This window comes from Mytilus californianus, unplaced genomic scaffold (assembly GCF_021869535.1).
Source record: "Mytilus californianus isolate M0D057914Y unplaced genomic scaffold, xbMytCali1.0.p SCAF_4, whole genome shotgun sequence".
Taxonomy (NCBI): Eukaryota; Metazoa; Mollusca; class Bivalvia; order Mytilida; family Mytilidae; genus Mytilus; species Mytilus californianus.
The window spans coordinates 4697068-4717925 of record NW_026262690.1 but is presented as its reverse complement, the minus strand read 5'-3'; the positions used below and the strand labels follow the sequence as shown (position 1 = coordinate 4717925).

Genomic DNA, 20858 nt, shown 5'->3' with positions numbered 1-20858 from the left:
CATACTAAATTTTTTAATGTAGATTATTATTATTAATATTCAGTTTTTCTAGAAGTTTCTTTCTATCTATTATTGTTTTCCAGATAATAGGCAAAAATGAAAAAAATGGTAAAATTTGTAATTTAAGGGCTATAACTCCTAAAAGAAGTCGCCTGACAGTTTTGACTTCAATGAACAATTGGTTGAGCTCAACATTCTGAGCACTTATGTTCTGTCAGATTTTCTCAATTTATAATGGTTTTCAAAATAACAGACAAAACTTGCATTTTACCCCTATTTTCTTTTTTTCAGCCGTGTTGGCCATCTTGGTTGGCAGGTGGTGTCATTGGACACATTTTTTAAACTAGATACCCCATATATGTGGCCAAGGTTGGTTAAATTTGGTCCAGTAGTTTCAGAGTAGAAGATTTTCGTAAATGTTAATGGACGCCAAGTGATGAGAACAGCTCATTTGGCCCTTTGGGCCAGGTGAGCTGAAAAGTGCATCTTATAAGGGAAGCATCAAGGTGTAATTCTAATACATCAGGGTATTTATTCTGTATATGACCTCCCCTCCTCGAAGTGTTGTGTACATTATATAACCTCTACATTATTTACTACCTTTATCCAAGGATGCTGTAAAGCTTCCTCTATTGTAATTCTGTCGTTAGGATTTACATCCAACAATTTACTGAGCAAATCTTTAGCGGGAGTGGATATTGTCATCCAATGTTTTCTTAGCTGAAATATAAGGCATAAAGAAATAAAAGATCATTAAGTGAGCAAGGTATCATACCGAAAGCCCAAACATTCATAAAGAAAGAGTCTTCCTTCCTAAATTGTTTCTACTTTTTCTGATGACTTAACTTGTTTACTTTGATGAGTAAAGCTCCTTTCAATTTAACAGTATCCAGCGAGAATCACAAAGTGAGCAGATATAGATGGACAATAAAGTCATCATAGGTACCAGAATAGAAATTTTGCATGCCAAATGCGTGTTTTGTCTACAAAAGACTCATCAGTGACGCTCTAATCAAAATAAGTTTAAAAGTCCAAATAAAGTACGAAGTTGAAGAGCATTGAGGACCCAAAATTCCTAATAGTTTTGCCAAATACAGCTAAGGTAATGTTATGTAAGCTAATACAAAAGATGGTAAAATGGATTGGTTGATGGGTTAAACACAATATACCTTCTTGACTGTTTTACAATTTATAAGTTAGGTAACAGGTACACAAATGGGCAAGCTCACAAATTATTATGATATTTAGCAAGTGAATAGAGCATGTGGAACTGGTATGAATATTTATCAATTATGGACTTTTGATGAGGTCAATACGTTATATATGGACCTGTTCAGATTATATTGACTGAGGACGAAGTCCGAGTGTCAATATAATCTAACAGGTCCATATATAACGTATTGACTGAGTGAAAGTCCTTAATTAATATATTACATATGTAAATAATATATGAGGAAAATGGCGTTCAATGTTCTTTCTGTGTATTTTTAAATTGTATTTTGCAAGAATTTTAACATGTTATTGAAAATATCAATATTCTTTGAACAACTTCATAGCTTGTTGCGTTAGCTTTCTTGTATTCTTAGCGTCTGCATTTAACATAAAATTCTTGATATCTCCTTCTGATAAACATTTTCTTTTTGAATCGTCTGCTCCAGCGCTTCCTCCATGTATGTTATGTGTGAAGTCATGACGTCATGAATCTAAATTTAGCAAGATTTTTTATATTGACCGTCAATATACATATAAATAGAAACATAGCGTCAATATACATAAAAATAGAAACAAGGCTTCGGATACATAAAATAACCTTTAAAACATGTGATCCTAATATCCAATGAAACAAGAGAATGCTACACCATATGTAATATTGAACAAGAATGCATACACTGAAATGTCTTGCCTGCTTTACTGACCATTGATTTTATGTAAAAAGTCTTAAAGATAAAAGTTTTACTACAAGTATCACATGAACTTAATATTTTTAAATATCTATGGCAATGAGGTCAAGTTTAGATAATCCTGTCAGACAGACATGTACACATTACAATTATTATTCAATATACCAAATATAGTTGACCTTTTGCTTAAAGTAATTGAATAACAGTTCAAAACACAAAAACTTAACATTGATGGAAGAACCATGAAATTGTCAGATTATACCTGCCAGACAGACATGTACCCCTTACAATCATTCCATACAGTTTACACCACATATAGTTAACCTACTGCTTATAGTAGCTGAGAAACGGACCTAATCATGTAACTTTAACCTTGATCACTGATCTATGAAATGAGGTCGAGGTCCGATGAACTCTGTCTGATAGACATGTAGACATTATAAAGAACTAAAATACCAAATATACTTATCCTATTACTCATAATCAGTGAGAAATTCACATGACAAAAAAAATACAATTTTTTATTCAAGTAGTCGTTGAACCATGAAAATGAGGTCAAGAACAATGGACATATGACAGATGGAAACTTCATAACATAAGGTATCTGCATAAAAGGTATGAAGCATCTTTCATCACAGGCGAGACCAAAATTATACAAGTAACTTTTATACGTTGACGATAAAGGGATTGCATATTCTGTAGAAAGGAAAACAAATGTGTTTGATGCATGTAAATATGCAAAAAATATTGAAAAATTTGACTCAAATCATAATTTCTGACCTTTCTTGTAATGATTGATTTGGTTTGTTTTTGAATTTGTGGTGGTAACTTGGAATTTTAGAAACCAACGGAATGTATGCCAATTGTTGAGATTTGAAGGAGTAGGGAATACATGTACTGAGCTTCAGGATATATTCCAAATAATCAATGTCCATATAAATATTGGCTAGTTTTCAAGTGGCAATTGACTGTCATAATAGCCTGACTGGGTGCAGACTTTCTGAATGAAATTTGTTTTCAAATTTCTTTAAAAAAAATCAAATTAAAAAAAATTGATATTTAAAAGTTCTGTCTTTATTCTTCCTTAATACAAACATGTGAAAAATATATACTTCAAAAGTTTTCTTGTTATTTTTATTTTTTCATTTTAAAATTTGTTCAATATGACAATCCTTCAGATCAGTTTTCTACATTGAATAAAATGCTCCGCAGGGCGCAGCTTGATACGACCGCAGAGGTCGAACCCTGAACAGTTGGGGCAAGTATGGACACAACATTCAAGCTTGATACAGCTTTGCATTTGGATTGTGATTAAATATTTGACACAGCATAGGTTTCTACACAGAATGAATGTGGTCTAAGAACTTAAAAATTTTAAATTGGACATTCACCTATTATGGTCCAATATCCAAAATCTAAATACATGGTTAGATTCAGCATATCAAAGAACCCCAAGAATTCAATTTTTGTTGAAATCAAACAAAGTTTAATTTTGGACCCTTTTGACCTCAATGTGGACAAAGTTGATAACGGGGCCCAAAAATCAAAAATCTAAATACATGGTTAGATTCAGCATATCAAAGAACCCCATATATTCAATTTTTGTTGAAATCAAACAAAGTTTAATTTTGGACCCCGATTTGGACCAACTTGAAAACTGGGCCCATAATCAAAAATCTAAATACATGTTTAGATTCAGCATATCAAAGAACCCCAAGAATTCAATTTTTGTTAAAATCAAACTAAGTTTAATTTTGGACCCTTTGGACCTTAATGTAGACCAATTTGAAAACGGAACCAAAAATTAAGAATCTAAATACACGGTTAGATTCGGCATATCAAAGAACCCCAATAATTCAATTTTTGATGAAATCAAACAAAGTTTAATTTTGGACCTTTGGACCTCAATGTGGACCAATTTAAAAACGGGGCCCAAAATCCAAAAACTTAATACACGGTATGATTCAGCATATTAAAAAAACCCAAGAATTCAAGAATAAAACCCCATTGAAATTGGTCAAGAAATAAGCAATTTATACGAAGTATCTTCTTTTGCACAATACTGTGCAATTAAATATTTCTTGCTATTGCGCAATACTGTACAATTGACAATTTCTTGCTATTGCGCAACATTGTGCTATTGGATATTTCTTGCTATTGCGCAATACTGTGCAATTGAAAATTTCTTGCTATTGCACAATACTTATTATATAATAATTTACACATCCTGTTTGGTGTGTATCTCCTACCATATCATTATTATTTGCTTTTAAATATAAATCAGAAATAACCAACTTAAAATGGAAAATTTTAAAAGGAAAAAAAAAAGGAAAAAAAGATAAAAAAGGAAAAAAAAAAAAATCCCCCCCCAAATTTTTTGAACCCCCTTATGATTCATCACCCCCAAACTCAAACCCAGCTTTCCCTTTGTGATATGGAACCTTGTAGTACAATTTCAGAAAGATCCATACACTTACACACAAGTTATTGTCCTGAAACTAGAAAAATGCTTGTTTTTTGCCCCTTTTTGGCCCCTAATTCCTAAAATATTGAGGCAATTACCCCCATCATCAATCCCAGCCTTCCCTTTGTGGTATGGTACCTTGCAGTACAATTTCAGAGAGATCCATACACTTGAACACAAGTTATTGTCTGGAAACTAGAAAAATGCTTATTTTTGGCCCCTTTTTGGCCCCCGATTCCTAAACGTTTCGACAATTACCCCCAAACTCAATTCCAGCCTTCCCTTTGTGATATGGAACCTTGTAGTACAATTTCAGAAAGATCCATACACTTACACACAAGTTATTGTCATGAAACTAGAAAAATGCTTGTTTTTTGCCCCTTTTTTGGCCCCTAATTCCTAAAATTTTAAGGCAATTACCCCCAAAATCAATCCCAGCATTCCCTTTGTGATTTGGAACCTTGTGGTACAATGTCAGAGAGATCCATACACTAACACACAAGTTATGTCTGGAAGTTACAAAAATGCTTATTTTTGGCCCCTTTTTGGCCCCTAATTCCTTTACTGTTGGTACCAATACCCCCAAAATCAATCCCAACCTTCCTTTTGTGGTATTGAACCTTGTGGTAAAATTTCATAGAGATCCATTCACTTAAACTAAAGTTAGAGTGCGAAAACCAATGTGTCTTCGGACGACGACGACGACGACGCCATACCAATATACGACCACAAAATTTTTTTTGCGGTCGTATAAAAACTCTGGAAGAATCTAAAAGTTGTGGAATGGTCTATTCAAGACCCTGAGATTGAACTTACATGATATTTTCCCTGTACAATTTGATGAAAAAGATTGTCTTTGGTTCCTACATATGGTGGATAGCCACCCAGCAATATGAACATCATGATGCCACACCCCCACATATCTACTGGTTTCCCATAGGGCTGTCGGTTCACAATCTCTGGTGCCATGAACTGTGGTGTGCCTATTCTACCTGCAAAATAAATAATATTTCATATCTAGTTCACTACTGTTCAAAAATAACATATTACATGGATATAAACTAACTACTGGAGGATTATAAATTGTCCTCAAATTTGATCCACTATCTAAACTGGAAAACAATAAGCATGATTTATCAATCACTTATCTCATAAACTGTTTATTATACATCTGGTTTCTTTCTTTGGTGTTAAAACTTTTTTCATGACCTCATCAAAGAAATCTTTATGTTCCCTATTTCAGGCAGGTGCCCCTACTCATTATACTTGTGTTCTAATGGCAGCCATTAGTCATTCCTTTTATTGTAACACAGTTTTGAAAACATACTTTACTGATTCACTTCATTTGTTCTTGCCCTGTATATGCATGAAATCTTTCCAAATCGATATAAAGCAAACAGCAATTACTATTTTTCCTGCTTTAAAAACTTGCCCAATGTATTTCTTTTACTTTTGTACATTTACATTTCTACTCTTATTTCACAGCGTAATAGCTAATATTTAATGAATGTTTTCTAAATACAATACTGAAATATAAAACATATGGGGTTGATGTTCAAGAGACAAAAATGTTATGAAATCTTTAGATTCATATTGATAAGTATATAGGTATCATGTATAGGAACTTGAACAGGAGTGTTTGGAAGTTCAAAGACATTTGAAGTTTATATTTCATTGAACAGAAGAATCTGTAACCAGCAGTAAGGATGTCAGAGGACAAGGAAAACAGCTGTTTTCTGTATTAATAATAGCTAAATGAATGTCCCTTCTACAATTTTGTCAAATCTCAAAAAACAACATTTATGAACATCGTTAAATGGCATACTACAACAGAGCAAGTTTTTATTAAAATATATCAAATCATTTTATAGAATTTGAGCTTACAAGGTATACACCAACTCTATGATAAGACATAGACTAAGTCAAAGTTTATCCAACTCCACTAAAACTTGTCATACTTGATAAATTGGAAACAAGGGGTTTAATTTTGCAGCACCAGTAGAGCACCATCAGTGGAGCACCACCAGTGTAGCAGCACCAGTGGAGCACCACCAGTAGAGCACAATCAGCGGAGCACCACCAGTGTAGCAGGAACAGCTTATACATAGTTATCTGTCTTCTTTAATTTGGGTCATGTGGTATCTGTCCAGGAAATATTTCATTACCCATTTGGTATTTAAAGAGTCTTTACTGGTCATTCAATTCAATAAAGATCAATTTACTGGAATAAATCATACTAGGATAGACCATTGATGACTAAAAGAATGATTGGTAATCACAATATAAGACCCTAGAACACAGTTATTTCGTAGTGTCTTCTAGTCTTTTAGACTATAAATACAAATTAAAAAAATCGCACCTGCTCTTTCTCAAAAATTTTTTTACTGTGTAGTTTACTACTTTTGGGACAAATTATTTCAAAATTGTAGAAAAGTCTAGCTCAACCCTTAAAAATGGACACTTTTATGTTAAGAAGGTCGATAATTCAGTTTGACAGCTTCAAAATTACTCTAATTTTTTACCTTTTTCAACAGGACCAAATCACTAATTTACCTAAAAACTCAAGACCCAATTTTTTCATTCCCCTACTTTCTATTTTACACATAAAACATAAAGAAATAAAGACATAAACACTAGGGACTATATTCATAGATGAGGTGAATCGAAGAACTCTAACTGTGTTCCAAGACCATTAGACAAGATCTTACGAGCTTGTACTTTTATATCTGTTAGGTTTTAGGTCGTGAATATTAATAATTCATATCTATTAGAGCTATCAACACCTTAAACTCTTTATTCATATTTACATATTATAAATTTTTCATACAAAATCTAATTAATAAATTTCCCTAGCTGAAACTTCCATAATTCGTTATGAGATAAGTTTACTGCCTGAATGATATCATACACAAATCTTTCTCAAATCATCCTAACTGTCAGCAGTTGTAATATCAATTAATTACAATAATTGTATTTTGTAACTGGTGGCAGTACCTAAATATTGTTATTTTCCAATTAAATCCTCTTAGAAATTAGATTTTCAGAAAAATCATCAAATATATCGTTCATTTCAGTTCGACTATGTAATGAACACTTCATGCTGCTAAGACTGACGGTTATTACACGTTTTATTGGGTAATCGTGAGAAAATTGGATACTCCAATTCGTGATGGATGCCGGATATTGAAAACATGATAGAATTGTTCATTCTTGTAGAAATTTGGCGACTACTTCACAGTGCTACTCAAAAGTACTCTCATTTTCTTTCCATCAACAAAGTCTGCAATAAAAAAAGATTTTACCTTCTTTTACAGATGTCGAATTTTATAGAAATATTCTACTTGAGCTGTCTGTAAGTCCAAATCAAATCTTCAATGCTTTAAGGCATTTATTAGTAATGCACTCTTGAACAAAGCAATTGTCTGAGAACTGATTGTCTTTATTACTAATATAAGAATTTATAGAGGGCTAAGTAGACTTGAACGTTAGTCAACTCTCGTCAAGTTTATCTATTAGAAGGAAAGAACAAGTCAACTCTCGTCAAGTTTATCTATTAGAAGGAAAGAACAAACTTGAAATCCATTTTTAACGTACAAATAAGGTATGAACAATAAAAAAGGAACAACAAATTATCATTCTACGATAAAATATCTCGTGAGTCTGGTCAGATGATTATTTCAAACCAAAGAGGTATATATTAATTACTTTTCAGGAAGTAATGCTCTGGGTAATATTTTTAAAGGCAACAATCAAACATGTAAAGATTGTTTAACAATGTCCTAAGGTAGCAATCCACAGTTTAAAATTGAAATTGACCCACAAAATGTTTAATAATCTTCTATTCCAGGCTTTCTAATACATTAAGCTTACTGTTTGTGCCATATATGTGCATATGTATGTAATCAGTATCTTCCAGATAGATGTATTTTTCAACAGTTAAAATGGTGAAATATAGTTTCTATTTTGTGTAACCATGGCAACATTCGGCATTTATTTACCATAAAATATTGCTAAAAGGGGCATGAAAGTGTCCCATGTTCACCCAAAATTTGGTTCAAAGTAGAATTTCAATCCCCTTGAGTGATACATTTTCTGAAACTATTGACATTAATCTATCAAATGATCAAATAACAAGAATGTGACCATAGTACACAGATGCCCGACTCGCACTATCACTTTCTATGTTCAGAGTCAAAACTCTAATTTGGCATTAAAATTTGAAAGATCATATCATAGGGAACATGTGTACTAAGTTTCAAGTTGATTGGACTTCAACTTCATCAAAAACTACCTTGACCAAAAACTTTATCCTGAAGCAGGACAGACAGATGAACAGACGCACAGACCGAAAAACATAATGCACCTAGGGTATAAAAATTGGGTGCCTTTCGCCTCTTTTTTGGTAAAATTGAATCTACAAAATCACAAAGTTTCTGCAACAAAAAGGTGGAAAAAACATCACTGCAATTTTTGGACCAATATCTGGTATGGATATAAAAACATGGACTGTCATACAGAAAACATATGACAAACATTACACAATTTCTGAACCTTTTTGCTTCTTAAAGATTTTATCTATTTATCCGAGTTTCAGTTAAAAAAACCCACGAAAATTGGTAAAAATCATCTTTCAAGGGCAATAACTCCTACAAGGGATCTATTGATAATTTTGGATAAGTGGACTTATTTGTAGGTCTTATTTTTCTGAACATTTTCTCTATCTGTCTATCACAGTTTCTTCAAAAATAAAGAAAAAATGAAAAAATAAATGGGAAATGTGTCCATGAGACACAGATGATGCCCCCGCTTGCATATAACGTTATAAAGGGACACAACTAAACAACGGTAAAAGTGACGCTACCCAAATTCGTATTTGATCTGAGTTTTGTGGTAATAAGCATTGTGTAAAAGTTTCATAGTTTTGTGGTAATAAGCATTGTGTAAAAGTTTCATAACATATGGTTGAGGCAAACTTAAGTTAGAGAACGGAAAAGAAAAATTCAGCAATTTTTCCATTTGTAAAGGGGCATAACTCTAGAACGGTACAAGTGACGCCACCAAAATTCAAACTTGATCTGTGTTTTGTGGTAATAAGAATTGTGTATGAGATTCATAACATTTGGTTGAGGCAAACTAAGGTTAGAGAACAGAAATGAAAAATTCAGCAATTTTTCCATTTGTAAAGGGACATAACTCCAGAAAGGTAAAAGTGACACAACCCAAATTCAAACTTGATCTGTGTTTTGTGGTAATGAGCATTGTTTATAAGTTTCTTAACATTTGGTTGAGGCAAACTAAAGTTAGAGAACGGAAATGATAAATTCAGCAATTTTTCCATTTGTAAAGGGACATAACTCTAGAACGGTACAAGTGACGCCACCAAAATGCAAACTTGATCTGTGTTTTGTGGTAATGAGCATTGTTTAAAAGTTTCATAACATTTGGTTGAGGCAAACTAAAGTTAGAGAACAGAAACCAATTTCAGGACGTAACGACGGACGGACAAACGTACAGATGGACAAGGGTAAAATTTAATGCCCCCTACAATACAGCGGGGGCATACAAATTGTCTTTCATGGATAATAACTCCTATAAGGGCTTAACTGTTTCGGTAATGTTGACTTATTTGTAGGTATTATTAAGCTATACATTTTTGCCATTCTAAGTTTCTGTCTACCTTTTATAGTTTATGACAAAAACTTAAAAATTTAATAAAAATAGTTTTTCAAGGGCAATAACTCCTATAAGGGATCAATTGACAAATTTGGTCTTACTTTGCACAACATTTTTGCTGTTTAAAATTTCTCTTTATCTATAATAATATATAGATATAAAATAAACACATTTTTTCTAGAGGTTATTGGTATGTAAACTGGGGCGATTAATTCACAAACTGAATAAGTTCCGACTTTTATGTAAAGTTTGTGAGTTAGCGATCTAGTACACACTTTAATAACCTCCAGAAAAAAAGTCTTAAATCCATATAATTCCTAAGCCAAACATTCGAAATTTTTAATTAATAAAGTTTTGTTCTTTGGCTTCTATTTATCATCAAATGCCCCATTGACATGTCTTAACTAAGGAGTTAGCCGCCATATTGACTTTCTAAAATGTTAGCTTAATGCAATATAATCTAAAATGAAAAAACACCTACCTCTAAAACTTCATTTTAATGAGATATATCCAAATTTGAAGCGTACAAGTAACGGAATAATCTTCAGCTTGAGAGTTTTCATTCGTATGAAGTCATGACATTAACGCGCCAAGATCATTGTAAAACTTAGCCATCCAAATATATAAAACAAATTCAACGCTTTTGTTAAATTTGAGGGATAAATTGACTTTAAGTTATCAAATTATTTTCTACAATATTAAAATATTTAAATAATTGTTCACATCTATTCTTAGTTAAATCACAAAACAGAAAAAAGTGATATTCATAATCAATTTCATTTTTACATCTATTGCAAATTTTCTTCTCTTGGCAATTTTCTATATTTGCAAATAACAAATAGTAAATGATCACTGATTCTTAATTTTGTGAGCAATCTATGAACCATAAAATTTGGTTATTTAAGACAATGATCAATTTAAGATTGATCTGTTTTTATACATTTGTATCAAGTTATTTTAATGAATCCCTTATAACATCATTTTATTATTGGTATTAGTAAAGGTTTTAGTATTTTTAATGATTTAACACTATCAAAGGATAAAATATATTTTATTAGAAAAGACAGATTCTTTAAATAAGTAGACTAAGAATAAATGCCTTCTGAGTAATTTTTACATATTAATGTGGAGGCATCTTTTAATAATTTAATTTTGGATGTAACACGTCTTCTGATTGGCTGGAAGTTTTTGACTATCAGCTCATAGACATAATTTTGTCATGTGACCTTGACGTCATCAATGTTTTTTCATGATTTACTCCTTAAAAATGGAATTTAGAATTAAATTATAAGGAATGACTGTAACATTTTTCTGTCAATTAAAAAAAACCTCAAAAATGTGATGCCCACTTTTAAATAAACCGCTATGTGGGTTATTCAGTGTGCACTACATTTTTGATGTTATTTCTTCATAGACAGATAAAATATTACAGTCATTTCTTCATAGACAGATAAAATATTACAGTCATTTCTTAAATAAAGGTTTTGTATTTTCAGATATCAATCTAGCAATAAATTTCAAAGCTTGTACGGCAATATATTTTTCTACTGGTTTGCTTTCTATTTCTGATTTTATGGCTAAATTTTCAGAATTTCTTAAAAAAAATCCTAAGGGTATACTACAAAAGTTTATCAGAGTTGGGAGGATAAAATTTGTCCATTTCCTTTTCATACTATTTGCACTGTACAAGTTATTAGGTGTCATGTTTGTAATCTCATTCCCATTGATTCATAGTATGGAATATGAGAAATGTATGACATTTATATGATAATCTAATATCTTCCATATCATACCAATACAGAATATTTAGAGATGTCTTTTTGTTTAAGTTGTTCAATTTCAATCCATAAACATTGTACTTATATTATAACTGAAATCATGTAAATTTCTGACAGAGTTCGATGTTGTTCTTACATGAGAAAATTGATTTACACCATATGAAAAAAACAAATAAAAATATGGCAATTCAATTTTTGTAACAATCCCTCAATCTATTCCAAAAGAAAGCAATTTATTATTTAATATTAAAGTATAAATGACAGTAAATGCAATAATGTATATAAAAAAAAAAAGGTCTATGTCCGCGACAATAATTTACCAGGGGGGTAAAGGATTTTTTTAATATGGTCTATTGTCTTATGGTAGTGTGATCCCAGTGAGTGCAGGAGGTTGTGGGTTTGATCCTAAGCTGAGTGAAAACCAAAACTTGGAAACTGGTATTTACTGCTTGTCCACTGAGCACACAGCATTTAGGATTAAGAGCAATTATTGGTTGCCCCTGAGTCAGAATAATGTGTCTTGGTAGGATGACATGTCTGGGAACTGTTACCTAGCGAACTAGGACCTTAATCTGGCTCAGCTTGTCTCTCTTGTACAAAGCAGAGTTCATAATTCATTACACATTTACATAGTCCTGTTCTGATATGCATGTAATATTTGCCACTGAATGTTAAACACCAATTAATCATCATCAGCTAATGTTTGCAGCTATTTTGATGGAAATAAGGGTCATCAACCCTGATATTTCTAAAAGGGGTTCAATCAAACTGAAAGATAGATAATAGAAGCAAAAGAATATTTTTATCTATAATAGTCATTCATAACAATGCCCTAAAAAACATACTATGTAATTTAGCAAAATGGACCAAAAACAACAATAATATTTTAATCAGTACTGAGTATTAATAAACACACATATTAAATTTTGTATAATTTGTATAACAGATAGGTTTCAAATGACGTAATCTGAGTTTGAGTTATTTTCCTTGGCGGCCATTTTGAAGGGACAAATGGTTGATTTTCTTTTTTGACTAACCAGATTGAAACACTTAAGAGGTCCTTTAACTAGAGCGTAATGATAAATTATGCCAGATTTTAAGAAATATAAAGTTTTCATAAAAGCCCTTTTCTAAAGTCAAGCGGTCAGTATAACAAGTTGAATTTGGCTGATTTATAAACAAATTTGCACACTTAGGACTCTAGAAAGGCAAAAAAAGGGAAGTCACTATTACTCAAATTGTGTCAATCGAAACATATCTATAGTGCTAGTCATTAGTATGTAACAAACTGTGTGATTAACTAATGGTTAAAAATACAAGCAAATTTGTTAAATCAAAGGGAACTGGCATGTACAAATACTAGAAAAAGAACTGAATCTGTCCAGACAAAATTTTTTATAATAACAAACTATTAATTCACCAGTTTCAAAATCGGTTGACTATAACTGTAATTGGCTTTTATATCTTCATTAATTTTTATAATAGTAGTTAAGAGGAAAATAATTATGACACAAGTTAATGTTGAAATCACTCTTAAAGCCTTTTCTGCAGGTTATTTTTTTGCCTTCCCACACCAATCCAACCCCCATCAAAAAAACCAAAAAAAACTTTTTAGTTAACATCTGTTTATCTGCTTTAAAATATTGAAGAAAGTTTAGTGCTCAAATTATCCATAATTGGCTAACCCAAATTAAAGCCATGCCATATAAAGTTATCTATACAGTTAGTAATGTTAGGTCTTACCGACAATATCAGTTCTCAAATCAACCCAAGGATCCAATCCATAAAGAATAGGCTCCTCTGTAACACAATAACATGCTTTTACAACATCAACAAAATAACAAGCAAAAAAAAACAACACAACAAAATGTGAAAACATACCTACAAAACAAAATTTGAACAGCTTATATAAATTGTGTGCATTTCTAAATCAGTGTTTGAAATAAGAAGTTGTTGAGCTGTTAAAACCCATGCTCACTTTGTTAAATCTGCACATTCTAAAACTAAGACACCCACCATTTATCTTTTGTTGTGGGCTTTGAAATAAATTGTTCTATTCTAAATACCTTGAGAAAATCCTGGTCAAATTATATGTATTAATATGTCTATAAGGTCAAATTATATGTATCACTATGTCTAGGAGGTCAAATTATTTATATCAATATGTCTTTGAGGTCAAACTATGGTATCAGTTTGTCTATGAGGTCAAATTATAGTATCAATATGTCTATAAGGTCAAATTAAATATATCAATATGTTGAAAAGGTCAAATTATACGTATCAATATGTCTATAAGGTCAAATTATACGTATCAATATGTCTATAAGGTCAAATTATATGTATCAATATGTCTATAAGGTCAAATTATTTATATCAATATGTCTTTGAGGTCAAACTATGGTATCAGTTTGTCTATGAGGTCAAATTATATGTATCAATATGTCTAGGAGGTCAAATTATATGTATCAATATGTCTATAAGGTCAAATTATTTATATCAATATGTCTTTGAGGTCAAACTATGGTATCAGTTTGTCTATGAGGTCAAATTATACGTATTAATATGTCTAGAGGTCAAATTATATGTATTAATATGTCTAGGAGGTCAAATTATACGTATCAATATGTCTAGAGGTCAAATTATACGTATCAATATGTCTAGAGGTCAAATTATATGTATTAATATGTCTAGGTCAAATTATATGTATCAATATGTCTAGAGGTCAAATTATATGTATCAATATGTCTATGAGGTCAAATTATATGTATCAATATGTCTAGAGGTCAAATTATACGTATCAATATGTCTAGAGGTCAAATTATATGTATTAATATGTCTAGGAGGTCAAATTATATGTATCAATATGTCTAGAGGTCAAATTATATGTATCAATATGTCTAGAGGTCAAATTATATGTATCAATATGTCTAGGAGGTCAAATTATAGGTATGAATGTTATCATATATATCATTGATGAATTAAAACATAACTAAGTATATATTGCTATAAATGTACAGTTATGAGTACTCATGATCCAACATCCTGTCAAAACTCTTCACTCTAATTTTGACATTGCACAAGGTTATGTGTTTCTCAGGCTGTTTATGACTTCCTTAAACTAAATCCATTGGATGTGAACTGATTGATGCTTTAGTCTGGGAAAACCTGATTGATGCTTTAGTCTGGGTAACCCTTATTTATTTATTAGTTGTAATTGGTTTTGAACTAGCTTTCAGTAACTGCTAGTACTCTTATATTGGTGCTTTTTTTCTATTGTTTTTATGTTCATTGTGTTGTGTACCCATTTATCGAGTTAGGTCATTTGCAACTGATTTTTACAGGTTTTTTTTTATGCTGTGCTGTTTCACCACTGTCCCCAGTTAGGGGAGGGTTGAGCTCTCACAAACATGTCTAACCCTGCCACGCTCTTTATGTGCCTATCCCAAGTCAGGAGCCCAGCCTCTAATTCAGTGGTTATCATTGGTTCATATAAAAAAAAGAAGATGTGGTATAATTACCAATGAGACAACTCTCCAACAGAGACCAAATGACATAGAAGTTTAAAACAGCTATAGGTCACCGTACGGTCTTCAACAATGAGGAAAACCCATTCCGCATAGTCAGCTCTAAATGACCCCGAAATGACAAATATAAAACAATTCAAACAAGAAAAATAACAGACTGATATATGTACAAAATAAGGAACGAAAAACAAATATGATATACAGCAACAAATGACAACCACTGAATTACAGGCTCCTGACTTTGGACTGGCACAAACAGAATGTCTATCTGTTTTTTTTTTCATTAATTGTATTGTATAAATAAGGCCGTTATATTTCTTGTTTGAATTGTTTCACATTTTCATGTCAGGGCCTTTCATAGCTGGCTATACCATATGGGTTTTTCTAATTGTTGAAGGCCTACAGTGACCTAAAATTGTTTTTATCTTCGTCGTTGGAACTCTGTTGGATAGTTATAAAACCAAATATCATAATTCATTTCAAATGAACTAATGTTAGTTAGTAACGATCTTTTGAGTTAAGCCAATTGCTATTGATTTTTACAGTTTGTTCTTGTGTTGTACTGTTACAACACTGTCCCAGGTAAGGGGGAGGGTTGAGCGCTCACAAACATGTCTAACCCCACCACATTCTTTAAAAGCCTATGCCAATTCACGAGCCTGTAGTGTAGTGTTTGTCGCTGGTTCATGTCTGTCATATCTGTTTTTCGTAATTTGTTTTGATATAAATTAGGCCATTGGTTTTCTTGTTTTTGTAATGCTTTTACATTTTTCATGTTAGGGTCTTTTATAGCAGATTATATGGTATGGAGTTTTTTTCTCATTGTTGAAGGCCGTACAGTGACCTATAATTGCTTATATCCACTTCATTTAAACTCTGGTGGATAGTTGTCTCATTGGCAATCATCCCTCATCTCCTTATTTTTATATAGATAAAACTAAAAGTGATTTCACAGGAAAGGCTCTAAGTACAAAATCAGTAATTTACTGAAATTCAAACATAAAAGATAACAAAAAATAAACAAAGAAGACAAAACCAAAAAACTTATGCTATACACTAGCAAATAAATATATTAACTTTACTCAACTATTATAATTCTTAGCCTTCAAACATCCATTTGCACTTTTGCAGTTGAGAATATTTTAATATTCATTCCAATATTTCCCATGTAAAACTTGTTATTGTTTTTCTATTAATTTGTTCTAAGTTTTTTAAGTTACATGAATGAAATGATTTTGTGTGTTTAATGGTAAATAATCTTTTCATCCTATTTATTTTCAATCCTGATTTCATTATTTAGACCTCTGGGATTCAATTACGATAGCCACTCAGTAAAAACAGATATAACGCTACCTGCTTGGATAGTCAAATTAATTTGTATTCCAGACAAACCAACATAATACAAGCTTTTGTCTTAGAGAAAAAGATAAATACAGTGTCTTAATGTTGGTTGAAAATCGAGGTTTATTTTACTTATGTCTGTTTCAAGACTTCAATCATCATTATAAGGTTAAATGGCCTTATTAAACTGTCTATCATGCAATGCACTACTCACTCACTCAGACATCATTTTGTTTTACCTCCCTGAAGCCAAAAGCAGGAGTTGATCCACTAAAATTACTCCCCTAAAAGCAATGCATGAATACTAATATACAACAACTATTTCAAAAGTCAATGACCTATAATAATGGGCACCTCCTGTTTATATAACAGATTCTAGTTTTCTACATTATTGGCCTAAATTTTAGTGTTATAAACCTTATCCAAATTCTAAAACTGACCAATGAAGTCAGGGTCAAATGACAATTTCTAAAACTATATCAAACCTATCAAATTCAGGAAATTGTTCAAAATATATGACTTTGTAGATGTCATTTGACCAGTGTATGAAGTATGCTACGGTGGGGGGCATTAAAAATATATCAATCTCTTAATTTTCATGAACCTCTCATCAATCATTTAAATGTTGTCTAGTTTTTTAAAGGGCCATAAAAGGCAGTTAATGATAAATTTTCATTGAAACAAATTATCCAAACAAATGCAGAGATTCTATTTTCATATTAATATAAAAATAGGACATCCATACACACACTTCTGTTAAAAACAAGTAGGTTGTGATTATTCAATTAGAAATTCAACATATTTTCCAGTATTTGCCTTTAAATACTATACAATCCACAATATGATGAAAGAAATGAAGATTATACCATTTTAGCAGTATGTTCCCAGTTAGAATAGTAACATGATTGCTACAGAGTAACCGACGCCACTCTCCCACTTCCCCTATCACTATAATTCCAAGGTTATCACTGCAGTAAAGTTGATCAATCTACAATACTTTTGAACTCATTTGGAATGTTGCTGTTGTATACCTTTGACAAAAACTTCATTACTGACAAACGAGAAATGTATGTGTAAGTGGGCTTACAGTGCTGCTCTTCATTATTATTTTCCTTTCATATGGGCATAACTCCACACAAAATATTCAATCAATTCCTATTATTAAACTTGTAAAAAATATTGGTGAGGAAAACTTATGTCATAATTTTCATTAAAACTCCCTTGAGAACTGCAGGTCTGAGAACACTTAAAACTTTTATTTTCCACATCATTTATATTTAAAAAAAAAATGCATTTGTGTACTTTTAACATTTTTAAGGGCATAACTCAACAAAAATATCCAATCAGCATTGATTTTCAATTTCATTCAAGATATTACTGATGTCAACCTTTGAGTTAAATGTCATTTCACTACAATGAACACTTTAAGATGTGAGACTTACAATGTTGACTCTACATATTACATTTTATGCAGATTTCAAGGGTAAAATATTCAATAAAACCTGATTTTTCTTACTCATTAGAAATAATAATGTAAACATTTGATATAAATTACAATAATGATCAATGAAAAATTCTGACCCATAAGAGCTTACAATGTTGATTTTTCATATAATTGATATTCTAAGGTATATTGCTCTCAAAAAATATATATTTAGCCCTGAGTTTTGAATGAGTATGAGATATTTATGATGTAAACCTATCACATAATTTCTTATTAAAATCTGATGAGAACTGTTGGTGTGAAAGGCCTACAATGTCCGATGGTCAGACATCAGGATACCTATATCCTTCTGTCCACTTGCTTCGTGGTAGCTGTCCATAACAATTATCTGAGCTTTGAAGTTGATAATTGACATCTGATTGCTGTTATGTAAAGATATCATTCTAACAAGTGTAATCCTTGTCTCCTGTACAATGTGGATATGCTTTATAGAAAATATGGGCCACTACAAACAAAATCAAAGAGCAAACCCTGGGAAGGAAAAATGAGGCATCATTTTGAACAATATTTCAACAACAATTTGAAGTAGGCTTTGATCAGAGGGATAAACACGAACTGCAAAAAATATACTGGCAATTTTTAACAGTGGAATTCTAAGTATAATATTCACACCAAAAGTCCCTGGAATCTTTTATGATAGATTTAAACAAGTCCACTATACCCCACCCATCCCTCCTCTTTTTTAACATTAAAAATAATGCTGTTACAGATGTGGACATTAACAAGAAACTGTAAGTCAATACAAACATATGAAAACAAAAATCTGTTGCTTGCTACTTCAAATTCCTGTTTCTAAATGTATGTTTCAAGGTCTTAAAATCCCTGCAGATAAATGTTTCAATTGTTAGTTTGTGAAAGTGAACACCATGCTAATGTTAAAAGTATTGTGAACAGGAAAAGAAAGATCCATGCAAGATGTAATCCATATTCTAAAAATTCAGTATTCCCTTTCTTTATTTTTCTCTAATTACAAATTATTTACTTATCTTCTCTATGCACAAATAAATGTGACAAAATAAAGTTTTATCTAAAGTGTGTGTTCATGGCAACAGTATTGGTAATGACCTTGTATTTTTTCAGGGTGACATTTACTCTATTATACGAGAAATTTTGAATGTTCTGTTATGAAAGAAGTTTAATTAGACGAGACATTTCATAAAATTTCACGTCATAATTGTAATAGGTGGAATTGTTACGTCTTTAATGTAAAAAGCCTCTCACTCTCACTTTAATTTGTAAATTTAAGTTTCATTAAATTCACCTATTATATAATACACCACCACTAGGGACAGGAGTTGACATTTTTGTCAAAGTTGGTCAGGTTTCCTGGTATTTTCTTATTCTATAATGTATTCTATTTTCTGGAACCATGATTATAAGGTGGATTCCGACCAAATTTAATACGAAGAAACCTGAATTCAATTACATTGATCAAACTTTTACTAATTTTTCATTCTTATATACCTCCTGATAGCTCTCCAGATTCAGGTAGATGTATAGCAACACCAAAACCACCGAGTTTAACTGGAGCTGAGTTTTCTTTGGATGCCAACAACACACAATGTGGCTTCAGGTCACGATGAATAATATTGTTAGCATGGCAGTATCTTATAGCTTCAAGTATCTGTCGCAGATAATGACTACAATAGACAAAAAATCTTTATGCAGCATATACAAAATATTGAGTTTATTATGTAAGAATGGCTCAATGTTCTTTACATGTTAGTTTTCTCCTCTGTTATACACAGATTTAGCAAAGTGTTTTGGTTAGTGAGAGAAATTCTGTCTTTACAGATGTTTTTACAATCAGATAGCCTTAAGGATTGGTTAAAATTATCTATCAGTAACATGTACTTTCTTATAACATCAATAAAATTATCTTGGTTTTTTTTTTAAATGTGCATTCATCATTAGAAGGCTAGGGCAAGTTTATTTCTATGAGTTTTTATACCTATGAGAGGACAAATAGTAATAGCAGGGCTATGTTCTTTTAATATGATTTTAAAAATATGTAATCTTACTTATTTTGTATTACAAAATGTAATTCTAAACATAACAGTTTGATTTCAGTTCACTTCATCAAAATATTTTCCTTACATCCATTCCAGTGGATATCTTACACCTCCAAGCTCCTCTGTGCTATGTCATTAATGAATTAAATGATAAATGCATTCTCATCCAAGTAATAATCACTTCAGTTTCTAACATTCTTACACTGCTCTTATAAAATAAAACTGCTATTAGAAGATAAAATGTAATATAATATGAGTTTCAATTGGATTATTTCAAGAACTTAGTGACACATAATTCACAATTGATCATGTAGAAAATAATATCTTCATATGAAGATACTTTTACATTATAGATGATATCATTAGTTGTATTTCAACGATAATATCAGCAATATACATGTTACTACCGGTACTAGGATCATCAATCTATGGTTTGATGGTTTCAAATTAAGAAACTGCTGTCAATTAATAGCTGTCAGTAAAATTGTAAATGCAAAGAACAAGAACTAAATTGCTCGAAGTGACTTAAAGATAAAAAAAGAAAAAACACCAGTACCGGGTACATGTAGAAGTTGTGACCTATAATATATAAACATTTTAAAAAATCAGAAATCTGTCATAAGGACAACCCAATTTTATAGCAAGAAAAGCAGAAAACCTC

At 31.4% G+C, this 20858-nt stretch overlaps 1 protein-coding gene across 18 annotated transcripts in view; it reads right to left on the bottom strand.

Annotated features, from left to right (window-relative positions):
* LOC127739383 (peripheral plasma membrane protein CASK-like) overlaps positions 1 to 20858 on the bottom strand; it is a 229056-nt gene that overhangs the window by 127905 nt on the left and 80293 nt on the right. For 14 of the 18 annotated variants that reach the window (XM_052251086.1, XM_052251085.1, XM_052251094.1 and 11 more), the window contains 4 exons: positions 19650 to 19825; positions 13560 to 13616; positions 5182 to 5357; positions 601 to 720 (listed from right to left, as the gene is read on the bottom strand). In XM_052251086.1, the coding sequence (XP_052107046.1) occupies positions 601 to 720; positions 5182 to 5357; positions 13560 to 13616; positions 19650 to 19825 (529 nt within the window). The remainder of the gene's footprint in view (positions 1 to 600; positions 721 to 5181; positions 5358 to 13559; positions 13617 to 19649; positions 19826 to 20858) is intronic. The other 4 variants (XM_052251089.1, XM_052251102.1, XM_052251101.1 and 1 more) reach the window with 1 other exon arrangement.